General features: G+C 59.7%; 4 protein-coding genes across 10 annotated transcripts in view; 1 reads left to right on the forward strand and 3 right to left on the reverse strand.

Moving 5' to 3' along the window:
- Window positions 1-16,003, forward strand: part of NFIC (nuclear factor I C) — a 43,751-nt gene extending 27,748 nt beyond the window's left edge. For 2 of the 5 annotated variants that reach the window (XM_071727849.1, XM_071727848.1), the window contains exons 3-11: window positions 2,192-2,263; window positions 2,739-2,813; window positions 2,945-3,068; window positions 3,243-3,367; window positions 4,776-4,904; window positions 5,002-5,186; window positions 6,434-6,593; window positions 7,956-8,041; window positions 9,881-16,003. In XM_071727849.1, coding sequence (XP_071583950.1) covers window positions 2,192-2,263; window positions 2,739-2,813; window positions 2,945-3,068; window positions 3,243-3,367; window positions 4,776-4,904; window positions 5,002-5,186; window positions 6,434-6,593; window positions 7,956-8,041; window positions 9,881-9,898 — 974 coding nt within the window. In that variant the 3' untranslated portion in view covers window positions 9,899-16,003. The remainder of the gene's footprint in view (window positions 1-2,191; window positions 2,264-2,738; window positions 2,814-2,944; window positions 3,069-3,242; window positions 3,368-4,775; window positions 4,905-5,001; window positions 5,187-6,433; window positions 6,594-7,955; window positions 8,042-9,880) is intronic. The other 3 variants (XM_071727850.1, XM_071727851.1, XM_071727852.1) reach the window with 3 other exon arrangements.
- Window positions 16,004-16,805: 802 nt separating this feature from the next.
- Window positions 16,806-25,725, reverse strand: DOHH (deoxyhypusine hydroxylase). 3 transcript variants are annotated; one of them, XM_071727856.1, is made up of 11 exons: window positions 25,597-25,725; window positions 24,995-25,323; window positions 24,544-24,620; window positions 24,112-24,349; window positions 20,645-23,208; window positions 20,392-20,544; window positions 20,000-20,289; window positions 18,087-19,893; window positions 17,533-17,650; window positions 17,347-17,385; window positions 16,806-17,156 (listed from the first exon to the last, which is right to left on the reverse strand). In XM_071727856.1, the coding sequence occupies exons 2-5, from the start codon at window positions 25,266-25,268 to the stop codon at window positions 22,892-22,894; spliced, it is 906 nt and encodes a 301-aa protein (XP_071583957.1). In that variant the 5' UTR covers window positions 25,269-25,323; window positions 25,597-25,725; the 3' UTR covers window positions 16,806-17,156; window positions 17,347-17,385; window positions 17,533-17,650; window positions 18,087-19,893; window positions 20,000-20,289; window positions 20,392-20,544; window positions 20,645-22,891. The 3 variants fall into 3 exon arrangements, with proteins under 3 accessions (XP_071583957.1, XP_071583958.1, XP_071583956.1); XM_071727857.1 differs by lacking the exon at window positions 20,392-20,544; XM_071727855.1 differs by having other exon boundaries at window positions 20,392-23,208.
- Window positions 17,063-18,159, reverse strand: SMIM24 (small integral membrane protein 24). Its single transcript, XM_071727413.1, has 4 exons — window positions 18,087-18,159; window positions 17,533-17,650; window positions 17,347-17,385; window positions 17,063-17,156 (listed from the first exon to the last, which is right to left on the reverse strand). The coding sequence occupies exons 1-4, from the start codon at window positions 18,157-18,159 to the stop codon at window positions 17,063-17,065; spliced, it is 324 nt and encodes a 107-aa protein (XP_071583514.1).
- On the reverse strand, window positions 19,670-20,240 carry SMIM44 (small integral membrane protein 44). Its single transcript, XM_071727414.1, has 2 exons — window positions 20,000-20,240; window positions 19,670-19,893 (listed from the first exon to the last, which is right to left on the reverse strand). The coding sequence occupies exons 1-2, from the start codon at window positions 20,238-20,240 to the stop codon at window positions 19,670-19,672; spliced, it is 465 nt and encodes a 154-aa protein (XP_071583515.1).
- Window positions 25,726-26,055: the final 330 nt, after the last annotated feature.

Raw genomic sequence — 26,055 nt, forward strand, 5'->3', positions numbered from 1 at the left:
GGCACTGAGCCCATTGCCCCCCTCCTCACACCCATGTGCCTCTGCCAGTGGGGCCACAAGGGTGGCAGGAAGGGACAGTTCTGCTGCTGTACCTCAGAGATCAAGTCCCTAGTGCTTTCAAAGACTGGGGTGCTGTAGTTGGGGGGTGGCCCCTGGGGTGCCCCCTAGGAACTGGGATGGGTGGGCTGGCATGGGCTGTGCTGGGTTGAGGTGAGGCTGGTGGGAGGGGGTGCAGGGCACAGGGGGCACCTGAGGGAGCATGGGGGTGGGGTGGGGGCTGCCAGGTGCCCTGGAGGAACAGGAACCAGGCTGGGGTAGCTTTGAGGGGAGCCTCTGGCTGTGCCAGAGGTCTGGGGGGATAGGGGCAAAAGTGAGGGGTGAGGAAAGGTCCATGTGGGGCTTCTTGGGGTGAGCAGGGGCCATGTGGGGTATCCTGGGGTGAGGAAAGGTCCATTTGAGGCACCTCAGGGCAAGCAGGGGCCACACGGCATAGCTGAGGGCTGGCAATGGTGGGAGATGCCGAGGGCTGTGGGGGCAGCAGGAACAAGAGGCAGGATCTGGGGTGGGGGGCAGGGATCCAGGCTGGCTGTGGGGCTGTCAGCACTGGCCACCGCCCCATGCCTTGGCTGGGCTCCACCACTAACCACTTCCAGAGCCACTGGAGGTTTGGTGTTTGGTGTTAGAAGAGGCAAGGAGGGGCCGTGTCCGGGTACACAGGGGGTCCCGGCCTCTGCTCAGCCCTTTTCCCACATTACTCCCCCTGCCCACTCCAGCGTGCTTGGGCAGGCAGTGGCTTTTCAAATGGGGATTAAAAAAAGAGAATAAAAGAAAAATTGAGAAGGGAGGGGGGGGGGTGGGAAAAACCCAGCAAACCCTGTGCCCATCGCCAAGGGAGTTTCTGCTCCCTGAAATGGCTGCCTGGAGGAAGCCCGGTGTGAGGGCACGTGGGTGGGCACAGGGCTGGTTGATGCCAGGCTGTGGCGGTGGGGTGGGATGAATGCCACGGGGCTACTGGCATGAACGGGTTGCCAGGCCGCCACAAGGAGAGGGTGGGGAGGAACGCTGGGAACTGGGGAGGGAGACAAAATGGCCGTATTCGGCATCAAGCAGACCTGGGGGTGTCAGGGCAGGGGGTGGTGCGGTCCCTCTGCCCCCACAACTTGGTTTGGATGGCTAAAAATTTCTGCACTGTGTGTGCAATGGGGCACTGGGCCAGGGGGGAGAAAAAGGGAGGGGGAGAAAAAGGGAAAGAAAGGGAAAAAAAAAAAAAACCAAGCCACGGCAGGCAAGCTGGCAGCGGCAGCTGCTGTTCTGATGGTGGTGGTTGGGTTGCCGCAGCCCTTTCCTGGCATCAGCCAAAGCTGCAAAGAAGTGCTGAAGGCCAAGAGGTGGGAGGAAGAAAGTGGAGGAGTGAGAGGAAGGATGAGGAAGGGGGGAAAGTTTTGGAAAGGCTTTGGGAGCTCCTGAGCTTGCCTCAGGCCCTGGCACAGCACAGGGAGCTGGAGGGTGCTTTGGACATGCAGGGCCATAGCGTGTGGTGCTGGAATGTGCTGGTGCCAGAATGTGCCGGTGCTGCTAAACTCAGCATCTGAGACGGATTATTTTTAGCTAAAATGGTGCAGGGCTGGAGGGGCTTCAGGGGTGGGAGCAGGTGTGTGCTGCCACAGGGCCCTGCTGCCCCCGGGGGGCTGGGGGAGGCAGGACGAGGTGCCACAAGGTGGCACGGGCAATGGCCAGTGTGGTGACATGGCGGAGTGGAGCAGGAATGGGTCACACATGCCATGGGGTGGCATGGTGAGTGAGACTGTGCAATGGGGCAAGACTGGGTCATAGTAGCATCTAGAGGGAGGAAGAGGAGGCTGGAGTGGGACCAAGTGACCATCACCCTGCCTCCAAGCATGTTGGGTGCCATGGATTTCTGTCCTCCACCTGTATCTGTATCCACCTGTTGGGTGCCATACCTGGGGTGACGCCATTCCTGTCACAGGGTGGGATGGTCAGTGACTCTTCCCTGGTGGTTGGGTATGTGCTGGCTTGGATCCTCCTGGGAGGTGGGGGCTACTGGCCAGAGTGTGCCTCAGTTTCCCCTCCCAGCAGTGCAGCAAGGAAGGCTGCCAGGGTGGTGGGCTGTTGGGTATTGTCAGCTCATACTGATGCAGGGGGCTCACCCTGCTGTTTTTTTCTCTTGCAGACACAGAGCAGAGCAGCAGCCCCCGGACAGGCATTGGCTCAGACCAGGAGGACAGCAAACCCATCACGCTGGGTGAGCAGGGCAGGCAGGGCTCTGACCAGGGGACAAGGGACACCCAAGCCTATCCCCAGGGTCCCTGCAGTGGGGACAGCCCCCTGCTGCCCTCTGTGCCAGCACCTCCCTCCTGCAGCTGCCATGGTGCCCCGCAGGCCAAGGTAGCCACTGCCCGGCAGTTGTGTTGAGCTGGGCATGGCCTCAGCCTCACCCCAAAGCCATCAGAGCCCTGCCAGCGCCCTGTCCCTTGGGGCCAGCAACTGCCAAGAGGGTCCCACGGAGGGGGTGCAGCCCCCAGCCCTGATGGTGTTCTCAGCCGCAGGAAAACTGAGGCACAGAACAGCCCTGGCATATCTTTGGCAGAGGGGGTCAGTTGGGGTCATTGCAGAGGATTTGGGGATGTTGGGGTGCCCTTGAGCATACCCGGAAGACAGTAGGGGCAAGAGGGGTGGTTCTGCCCTCTCCTCAGCACTCCCTTCTCTCTCCTCTGCAGATTCAACAGACTTCCAGGAAAGCTTCGTCACCTCAGGGGTGTTCAGTGTCACCGAGCTCATCCAGGTGTCCCGAAGTGAGTGCCACCATGATGCCACCACTCCCTGACAGTTGCCCAGGGGCACGGCAGTGTCCTGTGTGGGGGTCCCCTCCCTACTGGGTGAGAGGCAGTGCCAGGGCCCCCCTGACCTTCCTCTCTCCCTGCAGCACCGGTGGTGACCGGAACAGGGCCCAACTTCTCCCTGGGGGAGCTGCAGGGCCACTTGGCCTACGACCTGAACCCCTCCAGCACTGGCATGAGGAGGACACTGCCCAGCACCTCCTCCAGCGGGTAGGTGCCATGCCAGGGTAATGCTGGGGCCAGGGTGGTACTAGGGTGGTGTTGGAACAATGCCAGGGTGATGCCAGGGCCAGCCCAAGCACAGCCACAGGCCACTGGCCATCTTGCCATGCTGACTTTCCCGATCCTGTCCCATCTGGTGCTAATTCATTCCCTGCCCCACAGGAGCAAACGGCATAAGTCGGGGTCCATGGAGGATGACATTGACACCAGCCCAGGGGGCGAGTACTACACCTCCTCCAATTCCCCCACCAGCAGCAGCCGCAACTGGACAGAAGACATGGAAGGGGGTAGGTGCCTCCCTATAGGAGCCTCCCTATAGGGGCCCTCCTACTGTCAGAAGAACCCCCCAGGCCAGCTCACTGCACCTCCACTGCCAGCACCACCACATCTGCCCTGAGACAGCCTGGGATGTGCCAGGATGGGTGTTGCCATAGGTCTCTCAGGCCAAAGGACAAGCTAGCTATAGGTGCTTTTGTATTGCTGTAGCATCCTCCCCTCAGTTTAGGCACTGTCTCTCTCTGTAGGTGCTCTCTATAGGGCCAGCCCAGCACCACAGCCCCACGCCAGCCTCTCCGAGCACCATGGCAGCCGCTGCAGCCCCAGCTCTCTTTTGCTCTTCTTTTTTTTTTTTTTTTTTTCCCCTTTCCTGTCTAGACATCCCCAATTAGCTGTTCATTAAGAAAAAAGGGGGGCTGGGCAAATTAAAGCAGTGCTGTGGGGCTGGCACAATGGTTCCCATGCCCTGGGGTGCCTCCACAGGGATGCTCGTCTTTCTACTCCCTTGGCTCTTGTCTTGCCCCCCTTGCACCCTCATCCATGGGGTAGGGGGAGGGTGTCAGGGACTCTGGAGATGTGTCCCCCTTCCCGAAATGTTTTACACAGGGGTGCACGGCAGTAGGGGGCTGTGCAGAGTGTCCCTGTCTTCTGCTGGTGGCCTGACCCACGTCAGGGGCAAGGGAGGGCAGCTGGGGGGGTCATGGCAATCCCGTACAGGATGTTCTGGGAAATCCTCCTAACGTCTGGCTGAGAAGGGGCTAAACCCATTACTGGGCCCAGGCCAATGGCTGGAGCTAAAGCCAGGGTGGCGGGGGTGGGATTAGGGCATCTTCCCCCCACCTCTCCTCAGCCCTGCACCCCAGGGTGGCTCTCAGGCATCTGGTCATCCAGGGGTTGGGTTCTTGGAGGGATCAGCCCCCCAGCCAGCACCTAACCCCTGGGAGAAACCTGTGCTGCTTGGCAGGATGTGTGCCCCAGACCCAGGGTGCCTGGAAGGACTGCAGGGTCAGGGGGCACCTGTGTAGTCACTCCCTTCTGCACCCAGAGTGGGCACACATGGAGCTGGGGGGACCAGAACACACACACAGGCATGAGCACAGGTTGATGTATGAACACACGTGTGTGTACACACCCACACGCAGTCCTGCTGGTGCATACATGCATGTGCATACATGCCGGAGTGTATGCTGCTGCACACACGTGTGCATGCACACACCTGCTGTACCCTGGTGATGCTGACGTGCAGAGCCCCTGCACACACACAGATGTGCACACACATGTACTCACATCCATGCTCAGCCAGGTGCCCCTGACCCCAGGACTGAGCCCCCCAACCCCAGGCCAAGGTGGCTGCAGCCCCAGGCTGTCAGGGTGCTGCAGCGGGTGCCAGGGTGTGACACTGTGCCCTGCTGTCCCCAGGCATCTCCCCCACTGTGAAGAAGACTGAGATGGACAAATCCCCTTTCAACAGCCCATCACCCCAGGACTCCTCGCCCCGGCTGAGCAGCTTCACACAGCACCACCGTCCTGTCATCGCGGTGCACAGCGGTAAGTGTCCCAGCAGGGACACTGGGGGGGGAGGCAAGGCAGTGACCAGCTCCCAATGACACCAGTGGAACCCCACTCTTTCTGCTCACACCTACAGGTATTGCTCGGAGCCCGCACCCATCGTCTGCTCTGCATTTCCCCACCACCTCCATCCTCCCCCAGACGGCCTCCACCTACTTTCCGCACACGGCAATCCGGTACCCACCTCATCTCAACCCGCAGGACCCTCTCAAAGATCTCGTCTCCTTGGCCTGTGACCCGTCCAACCAGCAGCCTGGACCGGTAAGGACTCAGCACCATCCCTGCATCCCATCACCAACCTCGCCATGGGGCCTCACTGCTGGAGGGGTGTCCCCGACATCGTCTGTTGTCACCGCCGTCACCAACACCACCACCGCCGCTGCTCGTGGGGAGTTGGGGGGCTCTGGTGGCACCTGGGTGCCAGCATCCAGCCTGGTTGTGTGTTCCTACTGCTGCGGTGGGGCTGTGTGGCTCCAGCTGGTTCTGTGCTTTGGTTCAGAAGTGCCACTTGCCCGGTCACCTTTGGCGCTGCATCTCTGTGGCCATGGTGGTGCTGTCCCCTGGCTCACACTGGACACTGCCCCATAGGGGAGCCAGGGCAGTGAGTGCCAGGGCTGAGCTGTCAGCTGGGGCTGGGGGGGGGTCTGGTGAGTGACCATTACTGAGGAACCACCATTTGCCAGTGGGCCTGGGAGAGCAATGAGCTCTGTTTGTTCTGTCTGCCTGTGTGGCCAATGGGTGACCCGTCAGCCCTGTCATTGTGCAGTGTCCCTCAGTGTGCCTGTGGGGGTGGCAGGGCCACACCGTGTTGCTGTGTGCCTTCCCTCACCCCAATACCAGCACCTTACACACGCCACATGCACATTACCCTGCGTGCAGCACCTCAACACCCAGCATCACACACACACCTCTGGGCTCCCTCTGTACCCCAGCCAGGGGGCAGGGGTGGCTACATTTCTGGTCCAGTGCCCCCCAGTTGCAGAGGGTCTCAGGGAGCCCCTCTGAGCTCATCCCAGGATGCGCCTGCTGCCCCTCACTGGCCAGGCCTGACGACAGGGTGAGGGGCCTGGCTGCTCCCCTAGTGCAGGGGCTCGGTGCCAGGCAGTCCCAGGCTGATGCAGGTTGCAGCCAGGGCAGCTCCCACCAGCTCTGGTGCAGGGAGCTGGTACCAGAGCATTTGGAGGCTGGCGCTATGCCAGCGGTGCGCCAGCACTGTTGGGTGCCCTGCAGCAGAGGGTGGGGCACGCTGCCCTGGCTCTGGCACATGCTGCCATGGGGCACAGTCTCCCCAGCCCCTTCTGAAACCCCCCAGCACCGTCGTGATTTCCTTGTTGCCAGCGCCGACCATTCAGGGCTGCTCTGAGACCCAACAAACTCGTGTCAGTGGTGAGGGATGCTCTGCACCCATGCCAGGTGGCACCAGGGCCCACCAGGCTGGCATTGCCAGTGCTGCTCCTGCTTCCTAATGGCTTGTGCTGTTTGTTTTTCTGTCTGTGTTGTGTCCCCAGTTAAATGGAAGTGGTCAAGTGAAGGTGCCCAGCCACTACCTGCCCACACAGATGCTGGCGCCACCACCTCCCCCTGGCATGCCCCGCTTGGCCGTCTCTCCTGACACCAAATCCACCACGACAACCACGGAGGGAGGGACGACCTCACCGACATCACCCAGTAAGCACCCTGTGGCGCCCACCCCTCTCCCCAGCCTGGCTGGCCCCCTCCTCTCACATAGCCCCCAAGGCCCCCCTCCCCACCTCAGTGCTGTTGGGGGAATGTTGGTGGAGGTGGCCTCCCCAAAGCCGGGGAGAGGGCGGCAGCCAGCACACAATGAGTTTGCTGGGTCTCAGGCAGGTCGGAGCAGGCAGGGTTTGAGCAGGAGGCTGTTGTGTCCCCCAAGCCAGTGGGTCCCATGCTGGTCCCAGGGACCAGCCTGAGTCCCAGGTCCCTCAGAAACATCCAGGGCAGTGGTAGTGGAACTGTGGTGGAGCTCCCCCAAGCCAATGGGGGAGGGCTCATAGGGGAGGCCAAAGCCTCTCCGTGCCTCAGCTTCTCCAGCAGTTAGGGTGGTGCTGCTGGTGGTGCAGGGAGCAGCCAGCACAGGCGTGGTGCCCGGGCTGGGGGCAGCATTCCTGCCTGCGTCACATGGGGATGCTGTCCTGTCGCTGCATGGGGGTCCCTGGCACTGGAGACCCCAATCTGGTCAGGGTCTGTGAAGTGACACAGTGGTGTGTCACACCACTGGTGGGACACAGTGCCATTGCTATTCTCTGCAAGGCAGGTGTCCCTGTCCCCCCATCCACTGGAGTCCTCCTGGAATCCCAAGAGGGTTGAGCCCTGCCTGGGGACACCATCCCCAGGAGACAGGCCACTGCTGGGTGCCACCAGTCACTGGATGACAGGTGTTGAGGTTGTGTGGTGTAAAGAAATCAAAGTCTGACCAGTCTGGAGGACAGAGCTCAGGTGGTGTGGCCCAGCTGGTGACAGGGCCACAGCCACAGGGAAGGACCACCCAGTGCCAGTCCCTCCCAGGCTCCAGGTAGGATGTGTGTGGGACATGCTGGCAGTCCCCATGGAGTGCTGAGGCCAGCTGGCTCCAAGACCCTCATTCTCTCAGCAGCACCCTGCCTCTGGCAGGGCTGAGCCTAGGACCTCAGCGGGGCTGAGTGATGGACCCCCAGCTGGGGGATGGAGATGACAGCAGGGGGAGGTGGCTGAGTGGAGCTGGTGGCTGAGTGGAGCTGGTGGCTGCCATGTCAGCTGTGCTGGGGAAGCTGCAGCACCACATGGCTGGGAGCACACCTCTGTGCCTGCACCCTGGGGGCATCGTGTCCCCCAGCTGCATCATCGCCCCTCCAGCACGAGTGGCACCAAGGGCACAGCACCCCTGGCCTCTGCTTGTCCACAGCCAGGGACATCATCCGGCTGCCAGCTCTGGGTGCCCGGGATGCCCGTCCCAGCAGGCCAGTCCTGGCCCTGGGGGGCGTTGGCAGTGCCTCCCGCAGCCCCGTTAATGAGCTCTCGTTTGTTCCCCAGCCTACTCTGCACCAGGCACGCCCCCTGCGAACCGTTCCTTCGTGGGATTAGGACCAAGGGACCCTGGGAGTATCTATCAGGCACAGGTGAGAGAGGGGACATTTCTGGGGGGACCCTCCTGCCCTGGGCACCACCTCTGTGGCATCACCATGGGCATAGCCTCTGGGGCACTGTCATTGGGAGCATCGCCATCATGGGGATCACTGCCGTGGCCTTGGTGACATGAGCATCCTCACCATGGCGTCACTGCTGTGGCCGTTGCCACCGTGGGCACGGCCATTGTAGGCATCACTGTCATGGGCAGCACTGCTGTGACATTGCTGCCATGGGCATCCCCACCATGACATCACTGCCATGGCGTTGCTGCAGTGGCATCACTGCTATGAGTAGTGCTACTGTGGGCATTACCACTGTGGCATCACTACGATGGGCATTGCCACCATGGCCATCACCACTGTAATTTCCATGACTGTCGCTGCCCTGGCATTGCCACGTTGTTATGGGCATCACTGCCTTGACACTGTGGGCATTGCCACCATGGGCATTGCCACCTGGCACCCTGTGCCAGAGTCTTGGGCACTGCTGGTGGCTCAGAGCCACCAAGGGTCCCCCAGAGCAGAGGGAAGTCCCTGCCATGCCAGTTCCTGGCACCTTACTCTCCTCTCTCCAGGCTCCACCTTGTGGCATCACCCGCAGCATCCCTGACCGCAAAGCACTGGGGCCACGTGCCCACTTTCCAGGGGTTTCAGGCACTCCGCTCTCACCCGCCAGTGCCCACCGGCCACTCCAGCCACCGTGGGATGTAGCGTGCGCCTTTCCAGGAGCTTTTCCTTAGTCCTGGATATTTTTTTTAATCAGTAGTTTATGAGCTGGTGCCAGTGCGAGTGCCACAGGCAGCACCGCAGGGCCAGGGCAGGAGTGCCAGCACCTCGCCTCATTTGTGAACTGAGTTGTCCAGCCTCAGCAGTACCAGCAGGGGCAGGAGGCTGCAGTCCTGCCTGGTGGGTGAGGCTAGTGCCAGGGCGGTGGCATGGGTGGGGGGATGGACCTGTGTAAGGGGCACCCGGAGGTGCTGCACCTACTGGGGCCGAGTGCTCAGGGTGCTGAGGTGTGCCAGGGGCACCAGAGGTGCACTGTGCTTCACCAGGGACTGTGAGCTGGGACACCCAAGAATGCTGTGCCATAGTGAGGGACAGCACCCTGATTGCAGCCCTCCACCCACCACAGTGTGGTAGGCACCCCAAGGCCTTTGAGACCTTAAAGAGGAGACATGAGGCAGTGCTGGGAGAGTCCCAGAGAAGCAGGGTGCTGGGTCCTTATGGACACCCAGCTGTCACGGCCACTCGCAGCCCCAGGTCCCAGGTCCCAGTCCCTGCGTGCATGTGTTTGGTCACACTCCAGGTGCCACCCCAGGACTCAAGGGTGCTCTGCATGGGGAAACTGAGGCACAGGGTAAATGCAGTAGTGTCTTGCATCCCTGGGTGGGTAGCTGAGACCTGCTGCTCTCAGGTCATATGTAGTGGGGCTGGGAAGGGTTAAGGGAAGCGGCGGCCCCGAGCTGTCTCGTTGCCAACGGAAACCAGACATGAGGTAATCAGGGACACGCTTGAACTTGGGGCTGGGGAGAAGGAGACAATGGGAGGGTGGCAGGGGGCCACCCCTCCCCCGAGCCGTCCTGAGCCGTCCCCAAGCGGGACCTTCCCCCGGGGGAAGCGTTGTCTTTGCTGTGGAGGTGCAGAGAGATTGGCCAGCAAGGGGGACACGGGTGGCCCCAGCACAGAGACAAACTCTGGCAAACTCAGAGCAGGAATTGCCATGCCAGCCCCGAGGTGAACTGAGCAAAGGGACAGGGGGACACGCCAGCGGGACGGAGTGGCTCCACGGCGCAGGACACTAATGCCAGCCTCTCTCTTCTCTCCTGGCAGTCCTGGTACCTGGGATAACCTCCGCCGTGCCGCCCCTTCGCCTCCCTTCTCCTCTGCTTTAGGCACCCCTAGAGGAACATCCCCGTCCCCGAGCACCAGGCCCAGCCTTGCGGTGACGACGGAGAGCGCGGACTCATGACGACGATGACGACGGCAACAAACAAAACCCACACCTGAAGGAAAGAGCGAGGGAAAGGAAGAAGGAAAAGGGTCAAACTTTTTTTAAAAAAGGAAACAAACAAACAAACAAAACAACAACTCATCCCAGGAGGACCTTCCCCCACCACCAACACACCCCCCATGCGCCAGAAAACAAAGAAACTGGGGGGGGGAGGAAAAAAAAAGAAAGAAACAAAGAAACAAAGAAACAAAAAACACTGTTATTTGTCCCGTCGGCCGGCACCGCGCTGAGACCTGACACAACTCGTGCCAGCGATGCCTCCCGGAGCAGCTGTGGAGCCCTGCAGGCCGCTGGCCACTGGGTAGGGTATGCAAACGGCTCTATGTTCTTGCCTCTATGTGAGTAGAAAAGATCAACCCCCCCCCCCCGGCCCCATGCAGACTCTCGGGGGGCCAGGGGGCCAGGGTGGGGAGCAGCAGGAGTCGGGGAGCTGCCTCGTGCTGCCAGTACCTGAGGGGTGTGGCTCTATTGGATACCGGGGTGGGGGCTGCTCCGTGCCTTGGGTGACCCCGTGCTGTTGGTGACGTGCTGTGGAGACATACATGGTGACGTGGTACAGCAGCAGCACGGTGGCATAGTGGCTGGCTGTGTCACGGGTGGGAGTCTTGGGGGCCGCAGAGGGTGTGTGGGCCAGGCTAGGGGCAGTTGTAGGGGTGGTGTTGGCACCCTAATTCCCATGGGGACGTTTCATGGGAGTCCTTAGCGGACCCGAGCTGCCACTGTTGGGCCAGGGCACTGGTCATCGTCTCTGCAATGCCTTCCTTGCCGTGCACCGTCCCCCCGGGTCCTCGCGCGTGTCCCCACGGATGTCTCCACACGTGGGGCCGTTGTGGGGGCGTGTGTCTGAGCTATGCATTCCTGTGGACAGGGACTGGGGTGGGGGAGGGGGGCGGGGGGCAAAGAGGGGGTGCGCATGTGTTGCACATTTTGTAGGAAATGCACTTTTAAGAGGGAATCGTCCAAAAAAAAAAAGAAAAAAAAAAAGAAAGAAAGAAAGAAAGAAAGAAAGAAAGAAAGAAAGAAAGAAAGAAAGAGAAAGAAAGAAAGAAAAAGAAGAAAAAGAATGAAAAAGAATAAAATCACAACAAAGAAGGAAGAGGAGGAGAGGGAGCCCCGGGCACTGCCCCACCGGGATGCTGGTTTCAGGAGTTTTTTGGAATTTTTTGTGGGTTGTTTTTTTTTGTTTTGTTTTGGGTTGTTTTTTGGTTTTTTGTTTTGTTTTGGGGTTGTTTTAATACAAAAGGATGAAGAAGAGGAGCCCGAGAGAGGGCAGAGCCAGCCTTCCCCCCCCCTGGACCCCCGGCCCCACGTCAAGTGCCTGAACTGCTTCGGAGGGGTCCCAGCACCCCTGGCTGTCCCCATGCCCCGTGATGGGACTCCCTGGACGGCGAGGGGACACGGGGAGGTGGCAGTGCCTTAGAGCGGAGGGACCCATGCGGTGGCCCGGGTGAGAAGGAGAATGAGGAAGGCCACCGGCGTCTCCAGCCAGATGATGGCAGCCATGGAAGAGACTGGTCCCAGATGTGTCCCCAGTGGGACCCCAGGGGACACCCCACGGGTCATGATGGAGAGAAGCCACCAAGGGATGTCTGGGACATCATCGCCACCCTCCTGGCCCACTCCCCTGGCACACAGAGTTCCCCATGGACCACTGGCATCGCACCCCACTGCCCCCCATCCCGCTCTGCCCCACACCCCACTCCCCTGGGACAGATCCTGCCCACTCACAGTGCGGTGCTGGGGAAAGGGCTGACGCAAGAAATCCCAGGAGACAAAAAAAAACAAACATAATCCAAGAGGACAAGAAAGGAGAAAACCCCCCCCCCCGTGAAAAAAAACTCAACAACAAAACAAAAAGTGCTGAAAAGTGATGGAGAGGGAAACCTGTCTTGATTTTTTTTTTAAAGTTCTGAGAAAAGAAACACATGGAAAAAAAAAAAAAAAAAGAAAAAGACAGAAAAAAAAAAGACAAATAAACTGCATGGTGCTTTAACAGGATCTGGTGACCTGGCTCAACCCAGCCGCGGCTGGCTGACGCTGTGCATGGCAGACTGTATTAACTGGCTCGACCTTCCCCCTTCAGCAACAGAGACAAAAAAAAAAAAAAAAAAAAAAACAAAAAAAAGACAAGAGGAAAAAAACCCACAAAAAAAAAAAACATTAAAAAAAACTAGAAAAGGAAAAAAAAAGACGTAAAAAAAAAAAAAGGAAAAAAATAATTAATGTTTTCCTAATTTGCACGAAATTTTATACCACATGATGTGCCTTGCCTTCGAAGACTAAGTATTACCGGACCCGATATCAGTGCGAGGGAGTCGCTGCATGCCCGGGGCTCCCGGGGGGTCGGGGGGGTCGGGGGTGGCCGCCCCCCCCTCACCTCCTGCATGGCTTCTTCTCGGCCGGAAAAGTCCCTTTTCTCTCTATTATTGTTACTGTTATTATTGTTATTATTTTTTAACCGATTTTTCTTTTTTCCCCTCCCCTTTGGAAATGTCTTCCAGTTGGTAATAGCGATGCATCCTCTGCGCCAACACACCGGAATATGCAATAGCCGCTTGGGGGGGGTCAGTTGGGGGGGCCGGGGGGACGGTGCCACCCCTTTGCTTTGCCTCTCTTTTTTTTGTTGTTGTTTTGGGTTTTTTTGGTTTTGGGGTTTTTGGGTTTTGGTGGTGTTTTTTTTTCCCTTCCATTTTAGGGGTTTTATTTTTGGTTTTTTGCTTACAGCAACCAAAGGCAGCAAGGCGGGAGGCAGCAGGGGACCCCTCCCTGGCTCAGTGACACACCCCTCCCCCCCAGGGCAAAGCCCCCCCCTGCATAGTTCTTGTGGGAACCCAGGCATCTGGGTGCAGCAGGATGGATGAGGATGTGATTGGGGTCCCCATGGAGGGGGGGCAGGGATGGAGAGCCCCATGGTTGAGCCCTTGGAGGGGGTCACAACATCCCATCCCCCTTGGGGGACACCCCCCCCACCTTTTTAATTGGTTCTCTGAGGGGCCGGGTAGCCTGAGCCCAGCTGCTCTTGTGACAGGAATGGAACCATGTGAATGTAGCTGTGCTCCCCCCCAGCAGGGCTGGTGTCGGGTCGGGGGAGTCGCAGCCCCCATCCATCTCCATCTCCATCAGCTTCATCTCCAGGGGTCTGGTTGCAGGGAACAGGAGAGTTCCACACGACACTGTCCCTTCCAGTTCTTCCTTTGCCTCTTCCCAGCTGCACCAACTGCCGAGCGGGGTCCCAACACCCCCAAAAAGTCCAGAATTTGCCTTAAAACCCAAGCATCCCGCTGGTCGGGGAGAGACATGCCCCCTCCTCCCACCACCGGCTATCCTGCCCTGTGGCTGAGGACTGATGCGGGTTGTGACACCCATGAGTGGGTTACACCACAGGTCACTGCTGCTTGGTCATGAAGAATCAGCGGTAGCAACAATGTTTGGGGTTGTCTTGGGTTTTTTAAATTTTTTTGTCTTTTTTTTGGTGTCCCAAAGTATTCGCAGGAGATGGGGGGGAGGTCATATCCCCAGGTTCCATCAGGGTCTCATCCAGCAGTTTTTCTGGGGGTCCCCCAAGGTGAGGGGAACATCCTTGGGTAGCTCTGCTTTATGCAAGGTGCAGTATTTATTTAAGCAAGGACAATGCAAGGTGGGGAGTGTCCAGCAAGGGGGGAAAGCAAAACAAAAATGGAACTGAAAAAAAAACCAAAAACACCACAAAAAAAAAAAAAAGAGAGAAAATTGGGGAAAAATTACACTCTAAAAAGAAAAGGATAAGCTCAAACCAAAAAAAAAAAAAAAAAAAAAAAAAAAAATTATTACAAGAAGTATTTCTCAGTGGTGACAGTGACAGCAGCAGGGGACAGCGGGGGGCACTGGGGCAGCCCCAACTCTGCCCAGCCCCCTGCAAGCATAGGGATGGGGGCAGGCAAGAGGCGCTGGCGCCCCTTGGGCCTGGGCCCCCTCACCCCCCCAGGAAGCTCCTGGCCTTCAGGGCCCCGGTTGGGGTTTCCCTCCCCATTTTGCTGCCTTTCCCCCCCTCAAGCCCTGGGACCCGCCGTGCACCTGGATGGGCTGCACCTGCAACCCCCCAAAACCCGCCCTTGGCAAGAAAAGCACCTTAAACCATGTTAAAAAAAAGGCAAAAAATAATCTACTCGATGCCCCCTCAAGCCTGGAGGGAGGCAGTGAGGGGTGGGGGGGTCAGGCTGGGGCCTTTGCCTTGGGGGTCTGGGGACCCCCCCAGCACCTCCGGGGTCTTTGCACTGCTCCCCCTGACACCCACCACCCCAGGGCCACCTGTGCCCCCCTGGCTCTGCCCAAAGGGAATATGCAAACTCCTCTCCCCCTGGCACCCTCCTTGAGGAGGGGGGCACCACTAATTTTTACCCTTTTTTTTTTTTTTTTTTTTTTAATCGTTGTCCCTTTTTTCTTTTTCCTCCCATCACAGCCTCTGGGCTCGGTGGGCACAGTTGGGGTGAGTGCAAAGCCAGAGGGGGAGCCCCATCCCTGGGGATGCTTCGGGGGGGGAACCCCGGCAGGAGGGAGGGGACTTTAGGGTGGGGGTCCACTGGACAATCACCACACACGGGGCTCCCACAGGGTTTTCATGCACTACAGTCTCTCCTAGAGGGTTTTTAGTCAGGCTCATTGGCTTAAAAAAAAATAAAATAGTTAAAAATAGTCCATGTGACCTATAAATAAAAAAAAAAAACCTGTACATACATATATATATATATATATATCCACATATATATATATGGGGCTGCAGGAGCCAGAGGTGGGCACAGGTCCCTGCAGGCCGACACACAGTTAAGGTACTTTAAAGCGCAAAGATATATATATATATATATATATATATATATATATATATATAATCCCACATATATATATATATATATATGTCTGTTTCTTGTTGTTTTGTTTCTGGGTTTTTGTTTGTTTGTTTGTTCTGTTTTGTACTCTGAGTTTAGAACTGCTGCTTTGTGTCCCCCAGGCTCCTGCCACCAGTTGGGCTGGGAGAGCACCCATGGGTGCCCCCCTACCCCTGCAGCAGCACTCATGGGTGCCCCCGCGGGAGCCGAGGTGGAGATGGGGGGACACCCCCTCCAACCCCTCCGGGCAAAGAGCGGCAAAAGGAGAGAAACCGCCCCAAAAAGGCGTCGAGGCAGCAGCCGGTGGGACCACGACTCAGACCCATACCAAAAAAAAATCCCGCCGCAGTGCCTCCGCGCCGCCGGCTGCCCTCGCACGCCTTTTCGGGTGATGTGTTCCCCCCCCCTCCACAACCACCCAACACGGGGTGCGGGGGGGGTTGCCCCCTCCCTCGCAGTTATATTTTTTACTAGTTTAGCCGGATTCTCGCTTCTCGCTTGCCGCAGCCGTTACACATCCGCCGAGCGCACCAGGGCCGTGAGCTGGGGCTGGGATCCCCTCCCCCTCAGGCCATGCCCCCCCGTTCCCCCCACCCACCCACCCACCGGGCCCTGCATGACCCCCCGGAACCCTCTGCTCGCCTCCCTGGTGCTTCACAATATTTGATTATACCATTTACGCAGCCATTACCGATAGCCGCCGCTCCTGCCTACATACCAGTTACTGACCGTGACTACGGATTTTGGGGGTTTTGGTTTGTTGTGTTTTTTTTGTTGTTATTTTTTCTTTTTTTTTTTCTTTCTTTTTTTTTTTTTTGTTTGTTTGTTTGTTTGTTTTGTTTGGGGGTTGTTTTATCTTTTGTTGTTGTTGGGGTCTTGGGGTTTTTTTTCCTTTTTTTTTTTGTGGTTTTTTTCTCTCCCCCCTCCCCTATGCAAAAAAGAGAAAAAAGAGACAAAAATGAAGAAAAAAACAAAAAAGAAAAAACTGACACACACAAAAAAAAGATTAAAAAAGAAAAGGAGAAAAAAAAAGACAAAAAAAAAATGTATAAAAATTAAACAAGCTATGCTTCAACTCCAGCCCGCCTCCGCCCTTTCTTTGCTGCTCAGCACAGCACCCAGCCCGAGGAGAATTCAGGTGTTCCAGCTGAGGGGAGACAGGGTGTACTGGAGCAGAGCCTTGCCAGGACATGGGTGCCCATCATCCCCCAGAGGAGGATGCCCACTCAAGAGTGCTCTTGGCCCGGAGGGGGAGGTGGCTGAGTGGCACCCAGGGGGGGACCCACACCCTGCTCAGGGGATGAGGGGGTGGTGGGCTGCGCTGGGGTGGCACAAAGGGAGCACGAGGGTATGGGGACACAAGTGGGTGCAGCCATGGGCTGTTGCTGCCTCCTCTGCTTCAAAACCTTGTCAGCTCGTGCACATGACATCATCGCCTTTCCTGTGTGACATCATTTTCCTCCCCCGTATGACATGCCCTCCCCATCGTATGACAGTCCCCATTGTGCCTGTCCCGAAGAACTGCTCAGGATAGTGCCAGTGCCTGGGCTGGACACACAACCCCCCAAGCAGTCCTCACCCCTTGTGACACCTGTGGGCTCTCAGTGTGGGGTCTGCAGTGTTGGGTCCCCACTGTGGAGCAGGACCCCTGGGGCTGGGGGGTGTCCGGGCCCAGGGGCATGACTGCAGGCTGGCTCCCAGCCGTGCTGAAGTCGATGAGGCCTGGCAGCTCATCTCATGCCATGAGCCTGTCACTGGCCCTGCCCCCTAGGAGTGCCCCCCCCGCCCCGCACCCTCGGAGGCAGCGCCGCGAGACCCATCGTGGGGGTGCAGAGCCCAGGGGACAGCCTCTACCCCGGCACTGTGACACCAGACACGTGACTCCAGGGCAGGCTGGGGACATTTACTGGGGCACAGGCAGGTGCGGGACTCCCGGGGGTACACCTCCTCCCGGACCTGGTGATCTCCCCGGCCCGCTCCGGCGGGTGCCCGCTCCACGCCGGGTGTTGGTGGCAGCCACGTCCCCTCCCTTGCCTCAAAACCCGGCGCGGATCCGCGCCCGTGGAGCGGACTTAGGGCGCGGCGGCTTCGGGGTTTTCCCAGGGCCGGGCACCGGAGGAGCAGGGGATGGCTACCCCCTCAGAGGGACGTGGCACTGTTCCCCTTCTCTTTGTCGCCCTCGTGGTCGCTCTCGTTCTCAGCCCCCGGGTTGACGTGGCCAATGCGCTCCAGCCTGCGGGGGAAGAGGAGTGGCGGTGGGACAAGGGGACACCCCCGGCACACCGCTCTGGGCGTCACCTTCACCTTCGGCCATGCAGAGCTCACACGGCACCCCCGGGCCATGCCCGGCACCGCTGGCTTGTGGCCACCCCCAAGAGACAACCGAGGCCTGGCTGGCGGCCGTAGTGCCAGCCTCGCAGTACCTGCTGCTCCCGGGGCTCTCCTGGAGGTCATCCTGCTTCCTGGGGAGGGGAGAGGGGGGTTGGGAAGTGCCCGGAGCAGCCCCCATCCCTCCCCCCACCGTGCAGTGTCCAGCTCCCAACCAGGGGCACAGCCGCCCCCGCGGTTCCCCAGGTGGGCGCAGGACACATCCCCTGGCGCTGTCCCACCTGCCCATCCTGACCCGCCACAGCCGGTTGGCCAACAGGAGCACCAAGACGATGAAGAGGAAAACCACGACGGCCGTGAGGCCAAGGAGCCAGGGCTGCAGCTCCTTGGCACCAGCGACTGCACAACAGAGCAGGGGGAGGGTGGGAAGAGTGATGGGGACAGCTTCAGGGGAACCCCATCCTGAAAGGGACAGGACCCTGCATCCCATGGCACAGGTTTCCAGTACTGCTGCGCCCAGCACCAGGGGACACTGAGGACACCAGGGGACATTGCCAGGTACTCATCAACACCCCTTTCCTGCTGTCCCCTGTGTTCCAAGGAAGCCACCCCCAACACAGCCAGTCCATACCCAGGGGAGTGTGAGAGGTCCTGTCAGGGTGGGGGGCACATGGGACAGAAGGTAGATGCCCCCAAATCTTTCTGCTCTGGCCCCAGAATGGTTGCTGCCATGGCACTGGGACGGACTGGTCCTCCTGGGAAGTTCTCCCAGGAGCTGCTCTGACTCCCTGGGTCATGGGGGTACAGAAAGGGGGAAGGGGGCAGAGGAACCTACCGGTCTGTCCCTGGGTGGTCGTGGCAAGGACGAGGAGGACCAGGAGTGAGAAGGGCTGCAAGCATCTCACCATTTTGGGACAGGCTGGGAGCAGGCTAGGGCACAGCTGGGTCCTGCACCCCGAGGTGGGTTCTGCTCTGCTCCTTTCCACCTCTGAGCCAAGGGCAGACACTGGTTCCTGCACCCAGGGCCAAGGGGCAGCTTTTATTGGGCTCAAGAGGACAAGTGCCATCAAGCACCATGGCAACGCTGCTCTCATAACCCTGCAGAGGTGGCACCTCTTCCCTGGCCCAACAACCAGCATGGTGCAGCACCCAGAGGCCACCATCTTGGGGACCACAGCAGAAGCCTGTGCCCAGGGCTGGGGTCTACCCCTGGGGTGGAAGGGCAGGGGGGATGGATGGATGGATGGATGGATGGATGGATGGATGGATGGATGGATGGACGGACGGACAGGTGGTTGAGGGGGTGACTGAAGGAACAGACAGATGTGTGGGTGGGTGGATGGAAGGATGGTAGGATGGAGGGAAGGACAGATGGAGGGAGGGACAGACAGATGGATGAGTGAGTGGGTGGATAGATGGAGAGATGAGTGGGGGGGGACAGATAGTTATGTGGAAGAGCATCCACCCTGCCTGCTGCCCCATCCGCTCTGCCCATGGGGCACCACACCCTGTCCTTGATGGGGCAGACCCAGCAGACACAGCCCCTGCCCTGCCACCTTGGGATGCGGAAGCAGGAGAGGGTGGGGGGCTCTGCCTGCCCATCCCCTGACCCTCACCCAGGCCAGCTGGGCCACAGCTGCAGGGGCTGGTGCTGGTGGGACCTCACCACATGTCCAGGGCATGCCTGGGTACTGTGAAGAGTGAAAACATGATCAATGTCACCAGCGGGGCAGTGACAGGGCCAGTGGCTTGGCTTCACCTCACAGCCCCCACTGACCAGCACGCAGGGGAAACTGAGGCACAAGATGGCCAGCAGCACCCTAGGGACAGACCAAAGGCTTCAGCAGGGCCACTCTGCCCATGGTGATTCCCCAGGGGGTGAAGATGGAGCCTGGGGACATGGGGACAGGGTCTACACCGGATCAATGGGGATGGGGGGTTTAAGGCAGCGCCTGGGGGTCTGACACCAAGGGGGCTGGCAGGGACAAATGCCATCAGTGTGCAGCATCCATATGTCTGTCCCCCCCCCATGAGACCGAGTGTCTGGTCTGACGTAGACCTCCCCACGGGCACGTGTGTCCCTGTACACGTGTGTGCATGCCTGTGTCCCCTGCACCCATGCCCTGCAACCCTGAGCACCCACACATACCCAAACGTGTACACCCACGTGTCCCTACCCATTCACGTGCACCCGGTGTGGCTCCACTGTCCCCAGGCAAAGGTCAGGGACTCCCAGCCCATGCCTGGTTCCTTTATTGGGGGACTGTGACAGCAGCCCCAAGGTCAAGATGGAGGTTGTGCTGAGGGGGAGAAGCTGTGTGCCAGCACTGGGCAGTGTCACCACCACACCTGGGGCTGGGGACCATGCTGTGACCTGAGGGCCAGGCATGGCTGTGGGGAGGTCCAACCCCCCCAGCCCTAGAAAAACCCCTTCTTGTGGGAGTCAGCAAAGGAGATGGAGGTGCGGGGGGCGGTGAGCAGCCCCTGCGGGATGTCCACGCCAGGCAGGGTGCCAGTGCCTTCACTCTCTGGTTTCCTCTCTGCCAGCACTGAGTCCTCCTCCAGCCACTCCACCTTCGGCATCGTCCCCCTGGCCATCATCACCTCCTCCTCCTCCTCCAGCTTGGGCCCAAACGCCCAGTCTGCAGGGCCAGAGATGGAGCCATCAGCCGCACACTCCCACCACAGCAAAGGCTCTGGGGTTGGACCCTCAACCCTCGTCCCCTGCCCAGCTCTGGGCACACTCACCTGCAAAGTCATGCATCAGGTCCTTGATGAGGTGGCCCACAATGGCGTAAGCCACCATCAGCACCAGGCTGGCTGCCATCAGCAGGTACAGGACATAACGGGGCAGACGGATGGTGTCCAGGGCAGGGGGTTTGTAGTCCACGTACAGAACCCCATCTTCCTCGGGGGGAGACTGCAGCAAGTGCCGGGACCCCCACTCCCCGCCAGTGCTGGGGAGCAGAGTGCCTCCTGCTAGGACCATTGCCAGCTCTCCCTGCACCGCAGCCCTGAGCCGCTGAAGTCTCTGTCGCCTGGGGGGCCACAGGGGAGAAGGGGCATCAGGGCCGGGGCCCTCGGTGGCAGCAGCTGGCAGGGACAGCAGGGTCCGGTGGCAGAGTGGCAGAGCCACTTGCCTGCTGCGGGATGGAGCACCGTGGGAAGGAGCTTAGCGGCGGCTAATCCGGGAACGGCCCCGCGGGTCAGCCCGGGGGTCACCATCAGGTGCTGACGGGGCTCAGGCTCTCCAGATCTGCCCCCCTGGCAGCAGCGCAGGGACCCCCATCCCCCTGGGAGCCGGGGAACCATCCGCAGCTGAACACCCAAAAGCAGGGGTGGGAAGAGACGCCCTGAAGGACCCCTCTCCTCTCCCCTCAGCCTGGTTAAAACCTTCGGTGAGGGCCTGGATCTCCGAGCAGATGGTGTGAAATCTCAGTATCACTGTCCTGCCCTGCCCTGGGGGATGTGCTGGCCTTAAGACAGGAGGGGATAGCTGGGTGGGAACAGGTGTCTGGTGGGTTCCAGACACCACCCCAGCATGGTGCCCTCTGCCCCAGGACCCTCATGGGGGGTTGGCCCAGACCAGCACCAGCCTTAAAAAAAAAACAAAAACAAAAAAACAACCCACAAACAAACAAACAAACAAACCAAACCAAACCAAAAAACAGCAAACTCCAAACCCTTCCTAGGGTAGGTTGGCGGTTGGCCAGGGAGGGATGAAGGTGCCTCAGCACTCTGGCCCTCCTCCAGCCCAGCTCACAGCTCTGCCCTGCTGCACCCTGGTCACCCCTGGCCAGATCCTAGCCACAAAAATGTCAATTTCATTCCAACTTGGGCTTAAAAGGTATTTGGACAAGTGGAGGAAAACACTGGCACAGAGATTTGGAAACAAGCCTGCGTGGTCCAAGTGAATCACCCATGGAAACGCTGGGGAAGAGCAGAGGAAGGGCAGCAGCTGGGGCAAGAGGCAGAAACTGAGTTACAAGCACTGGGGACACACTGGCAGCACATGGAAGCCCAGAGCCTGACAAGGTCCTGGTGAAGAGCTGGCAGCCACCTTACATTGATAATAGGGCAAGGGAAACATGGCACATGTCACCGCCCTGCCCCAACGCCTGTGGGAACTTAGGTGGGCAAAGAGACCTCACAGAGCCTCTGGTGCCAGTTGGGTCCTGTTCATCACCCACAGGCCACAGAGGGTGAGGGATGGGGGAAAGAAGCTGCTGACTCCAAAACGGTGTGAAAACACTAGGTCTTTGTCTCTCCTGCTGAGGGACAGAGGGGAGTGGCCTCCCCATCACACACAAGTGACCCCAACCACAGCACCAGGAGCTGATTTGCAGTAAGCATGTGCAGGTGACCAGAACTGGTCATGTCTCCAGTAAAACCTTCCACGGGTCCTGAACCCGTGACCTCCTGAACCTCCTGACCTTCTGAACTGGGTCAGACTGGGCTGGTGCTCCCCACCCATCAGTGTCCCCAGACACTCGAGTCCCAGGGACACTGAACCAGTGGTAGCAGTGGTAGACCTTGGCCAGTAGGAAAAGCACCATCAGCAGCCCCCACGGTGCAGGAGGACCCCACTCACCCCTCCACTGGGCAACACCATGGGGCACAGGTGCCTGCCCTCCTCCCCAGGCCTGCTGTGCCACCAGGGACCCCACTCCATGTTCTCTTACCTCCCATTACAGTTGGACTTGGTCTTACAGGTCTTTTCCAACCTAAATTATTCCAGTTTATGATTCTACAACAGCAGCCCAGGACTCCCGCTGGGACCTGGCCCCGCAGCTCTGGGTGCACCAGGAAAAGGCTAAAACACAGCTCGACTTGGGTGGGAGCTCCTTCCACCAGCACTTTATTCCCTGCCAGCCCCTCCCTGTGCCCAGGCTGGGCTGTCTGGGGGCAGTGGGTGCTTGGCCAGGGCAACAGACAGCACCCTCAGCCCCCCCCAGTCTGGTTAAAAGCAGGGAAAGTCCAGACAGGCCCGGCCTCATCCTGTGAGCCCTAATGGCAGCCCAATTCCCTGTAGAAAGAAAAAGTGCAGCCAAACCTTCCAAACTTTGCCATAAAACAAACCCCATCCCAGTGCAGAGGCTGCTGTAAGCACAGCCCTGGCCTGCCCTAACAGGAGAGGCCAAACCCACCCCAGCTCCTCTACTGCAGAGGTGAGGAGGAACCCGGCTCAGCACCAAGGGTGATTTTGAGGCATCACGCCTACAGGAGTGAATGCCCAAAGCCAGCCCTGGCCCCCAGCAAAGCCCAGCTGGAGCAAGTAGAGCTGCTTCCCACACTGAGCCACCCACCACAGCAGCACAATCCCAGAGGAGCCCTGGGCCCCACACAGCCATGATGGGTTCCGACATGCAGAACAGAGCCCACCTGGTCCAAGCCCTGAGCCAGGCTGCGGGTAGGCAGTGCTGATCCTGGCAGGGAGAAAGGGGCAGATCCAGGGAACTGGGGGTGGTGAGGAGGGGGGCAAGTAGCAGCTCAGCCTGGTTTGAAGGGAGAAGGTGGCTGTAATTGTGCCAGAGTAAATCCACTTCCTCCTCCGCCTCCACAAGGCACGGATCCACCTCAACAGAGCCAGGAGTGAAAGCAGAGCGGAGTGGGAGGCAGCCAGCTCAGCCTGTGCCCCCCTCAGGCAGAGGCCTGCAGCTTGCAGAGCCCATCAGCATACTGAAACTGAGCACTGTTCTCATACTCATACATGTCCAGAGCCACCTGGCAGCTCTCCCGCACCACCCGCTCCTCATCCTGGGTGAAGGCACGCAGGACCTCCAGGCAGGAGGGGTGGGCAATGGAGCCCAGGGCCTCGGCGCACTCATGTCGCACCATGGGGCTCTCAGTGGGGCTGCACAGCACAGCCGTCAGCTGCGGGACACAGACCTCCTGCTGCATCTGACCCAGCACGAACCCGATCTCATGGCGGAAGAGAGCACTGCCGCAGCCCAGCCCTGCAGGAGGAAGGGAGAGTCAGCTGCTGCTGCACCCAAAACGGGGGGAAAGCTTGGCCAGGTGCCCCCCACCTGAACTGAATCTGAGGCGTCGATATCCCAGACCCGTGGAAAGGGACAAAACATCTAAGGGAAGGGCTGTCCCACCCTGAGCCTGCTTTCTGAGCCCATACAGCCAGGGCAGCTCCAGCTCCCCACACCCCAGGGGTGTAAGCACACCCTCCCAGCAGAGCCCCAGCACTTTCACCTACCCCAGGGAGCCAGCACTGCCCACTGGCCCTGTCCCACCGTGCAGCTGGGGCAGACTGGCAGCCGAGCCACAGCCTCCAGCCCTCCCACGCTGCAGGACCAGCAGCCACAACTCACAGACTCCTTCATGCCTTGTCTCCCAGTGCAGACATGCCCTCATCTGCAACTCATCCCACATGGCTGCAGAGCTTTAGCCACTTCCCTTGGGCTGGGCCCAACCACATTCTGGGCAGTGGCCTGCCGTTTTCCCACTGAGGAAACAATCACTCTCCTCTTGAAAGCTATTCCCAAGCAACAGGATGAGGCTGACAGCCTCTGATTTTTTCAAGATGGGAAAACAGGACCCAAACACCCTGGGACAAGTTCCCACCAGCTCAGAGTGGCTGGTCCCAAGCCAACACTACAGGCTGCCTTCTCCCACCTGGACCCATGGAGAAAGGGTGCCTGGAGGAGGGCAAGAGGGCTGTGAAACCCCAGAGAGTGCTTTGCCACATGGCTCTTGCACACAAGCAAGAGAGACAATGGCTCTGGAAGCAAAGGAATAAAAAGCCTGAGAGGAGCGTGGCAGCCCTGGGTTTGGGAAGGGCCAGTCGTGGATTAACCTTTACAGGCCTACAATGAGGAGACTGCAGGCAGCCTAACACCAACCCTTACCATCTGCCAGTGCCAGCACAGCATCTTGGCTCCCCAGGTTCCTCAGGGCAAACATGGCCCTGTAGCGGTCAAACAGAGAGCGGGACTCATCCAGGAGGGTTCTGTGGAGCTCAGTCACGTCTGACTCCTCGGCAGGTGGAGCAGGATCCACGGAGAGGTAGGGGCTGGTGCCCAGCTCCTGCTTGTTCTCCTGGAGCCACTCCAGCCTCCTCACTGCCAGCTGACAAGTCTCTGCCACCTGTGGGATGGGAACACAGCCCTGGCTGGGGAGGGCACCGTACAGTGCTGGGGAGGCACCCAGGGCTCCCAGACAGCAGCTGGGAAGCAGCACACAGGACACTGCTCAGTGTCCACAGCCAGAGCTGCCCAGGAGAGACCTCCCAGAGCAGCAGTGCTGTGCCCCAGGGGAAATTACTCCCCTAAGAACCTCACCTCAACCACAGGATCCTCTGAATAGCACTTCAGGATATCCAGCACATCAGGATTCCCAATAGCACCCAGGGCTTCACCTGAGGGGAGGACATGTCAGGATGTGACCAAGGCATCTACATGAGAAGTACCCTGCCACGTCCTCCAGTAAAGCTTCACCCCGTTGTGACATGAGGACAAAGACCTGGCTCTGACAGATCCTCACGGAGACAGCCAGGGGAATAAACATAGCAGGAGCCAGGCTTGGCCACCAGGAAGGAGAAGGTTGGGCCAACTAGTCCAGCCAGTGCTGGCCAGGGGCTGTGGTGAGGAGGTTACATGCCTCATGGTTTTCCAAGCCATGACACCTAAGCTGCATCATCCCATCATAAGCTGTTCAGAGCATGGGGAAGCACCCACAAGACCCATTGCAGGCTGAACCCTCCCCCTGCCCCTGCAGGAGCTGCTGCCGTACCCGCCTCGTGCCTGACCATGGGCTCCTGGCTGGTGTCCTGCAGCACTCGGATGAGGACAGGGATGGCCGCCTCATCACCCATCTGGCCCAGGCAATAGGCCAGCTCATGCTTCAGCAGCGCGGAGCCGTCCCCGAAGGCCCGGCTAATCCAGTCCACGGCCGCTCGCCCGCCCAGGTTCCGCAGAGTGAAAAGCGCCCGGAACCGGGCAGGCAGGGGCTGGGACGCGTCCACCAGAGTGCGGCCGATGGCCGCCACCTCCTCCTCTGTCACCATGGCGCTGGGTCCGGTCGCTCGCAGGGATCTGGTGAGGCTCCCTCCGGTCACACTCCTGCGCAATGGGAAGGGGTCAGGGGGCACGGGGCGATACCCCCGAGGCCGGGGCGCCTCCGCCCTCAACGGGTCACTTCCCTCCGAGTAAGGAGGGCAGCGAGGGCCGCGGCACGGCAGCTGCCGCGGGAGGAAAGGGGGAGAGCCGCGGCTCCGTGCCGGTGAGCCGGGCAGCACCGGGCCCCGGCCCCGGCTTGATCCCTCGGGAAGTGCCCGCTCCAAGCTGGATCGAAACCCCGGGCCCTACCCATGGTCCGGTCCGGCCCGTACCCACCGTATGCCTCCATGCTGCTCCCTGACAGGACCGCGCAGCCCCTCCCACCGCCGCAGTTCCGGTGGGGCCGCCCCGAGCGCCGTCTCCGTGGGGCGGCGGGAGCTGTACCCCCCCGTCCCCACTCCGGCAGTGGAAGAGTCCGAGCACGCGCATGGCGCATGCGTAGGAACGGCGGAGCCCGGCTATTTTGGGGGGGGGAGGGGGGCTGTGGGTGCACCCCAGAGCTGCCCTATACCCCCAGTCCTCCGTGGGGGTCCCACTTGGCTCCGGTGGGAAATTAACCATAGCGATGCGGGGGCAGAGCCGCGTTTGTGCTCCCTCTACCTCCTCCGGGCTGGCAGCAGCCATCGGAAGTGCCAGAACGCGCTGGCCGGTGAGGTGGGACCTTGGGGGCTCAGCCACGGACACGCCTTCACCCGCCGACAAACACCGATGGGGAGGGTCGAGGACGGGCATCGG

Source organism: Heliangelus exortis, chromosome 28 (genome assembly GCF_036169615.1).
Source record: "Heliangelus exortis chromosome 28, bHelExo1.hap1, whole genome shotgun sequence".
NCBI classification, from domain to species: Eukaryota; Metazoa; Chordata; class Aves; order Apodiformes; family Trochilidae; genus Heliangelus; species Heliangelus exortis.

Bases quoted from the DNA above. Each gene is read 5' to 3' on its own strand.
- SMIM24 (XM_071727413.1), bottom strand. From the start codon at position 18,159: ATGGTGAGATGCTTGCAGCCCTTCTCACTCCTGGTCCTCCTCGTCCTT. The intron at 17,386-17,532 runs GTGGGACAGCGC...TCCCCTCCCCAG, and splicing joins TGGCGGGTCAGGATGGGCAG to GAAGCAGGATGACCTCCAGG. The intron at 17,157-17,346 runs GTACTGCGAGGC...CTTCCCCCGCAG, and splicing joins GAGAGCCCCGGGAGCAGCAG to GCTGGAGCGCATTGGCCACG.
- SMIM44 (XM_071727414.1), bottom strand. From the start codon at position 20,240: ATGGTCCTAGCAGGAGGCACTCTGCTCCCCAGCACTGGCGGGGAGTGG. The intron at 19,894-19,999 runs GTGAGTGTGCCC...CTGGCCCTGCAG, and splicing joins CCTGATGCATGACTTTGCAG to ACTGGGCGTTTGGGCCCAAG.
- DOHH (XM_071727857.1), bottom strand. From the start codon at position 25,268: ATGGTGACAGAGGAGGAGGTGGCGGCCATCGGCCGCACTCTGGTGGAC. The intron at 24,350-24,543 runs GTGAGGTTCTTA...CCCATCCCACAG, and splicing joins CAGAGGATCCTGTGGTTGAG to GTGGCAGAGACTTGTCAGCT. The intron at 23,209-24,111 runs GTAAGGGTTGGT...TTCCTCCTGCAG, and splicing joins TGTGCTGGCACTGGCAGATG to GGCTGGGCTGCGGCAGTGCT.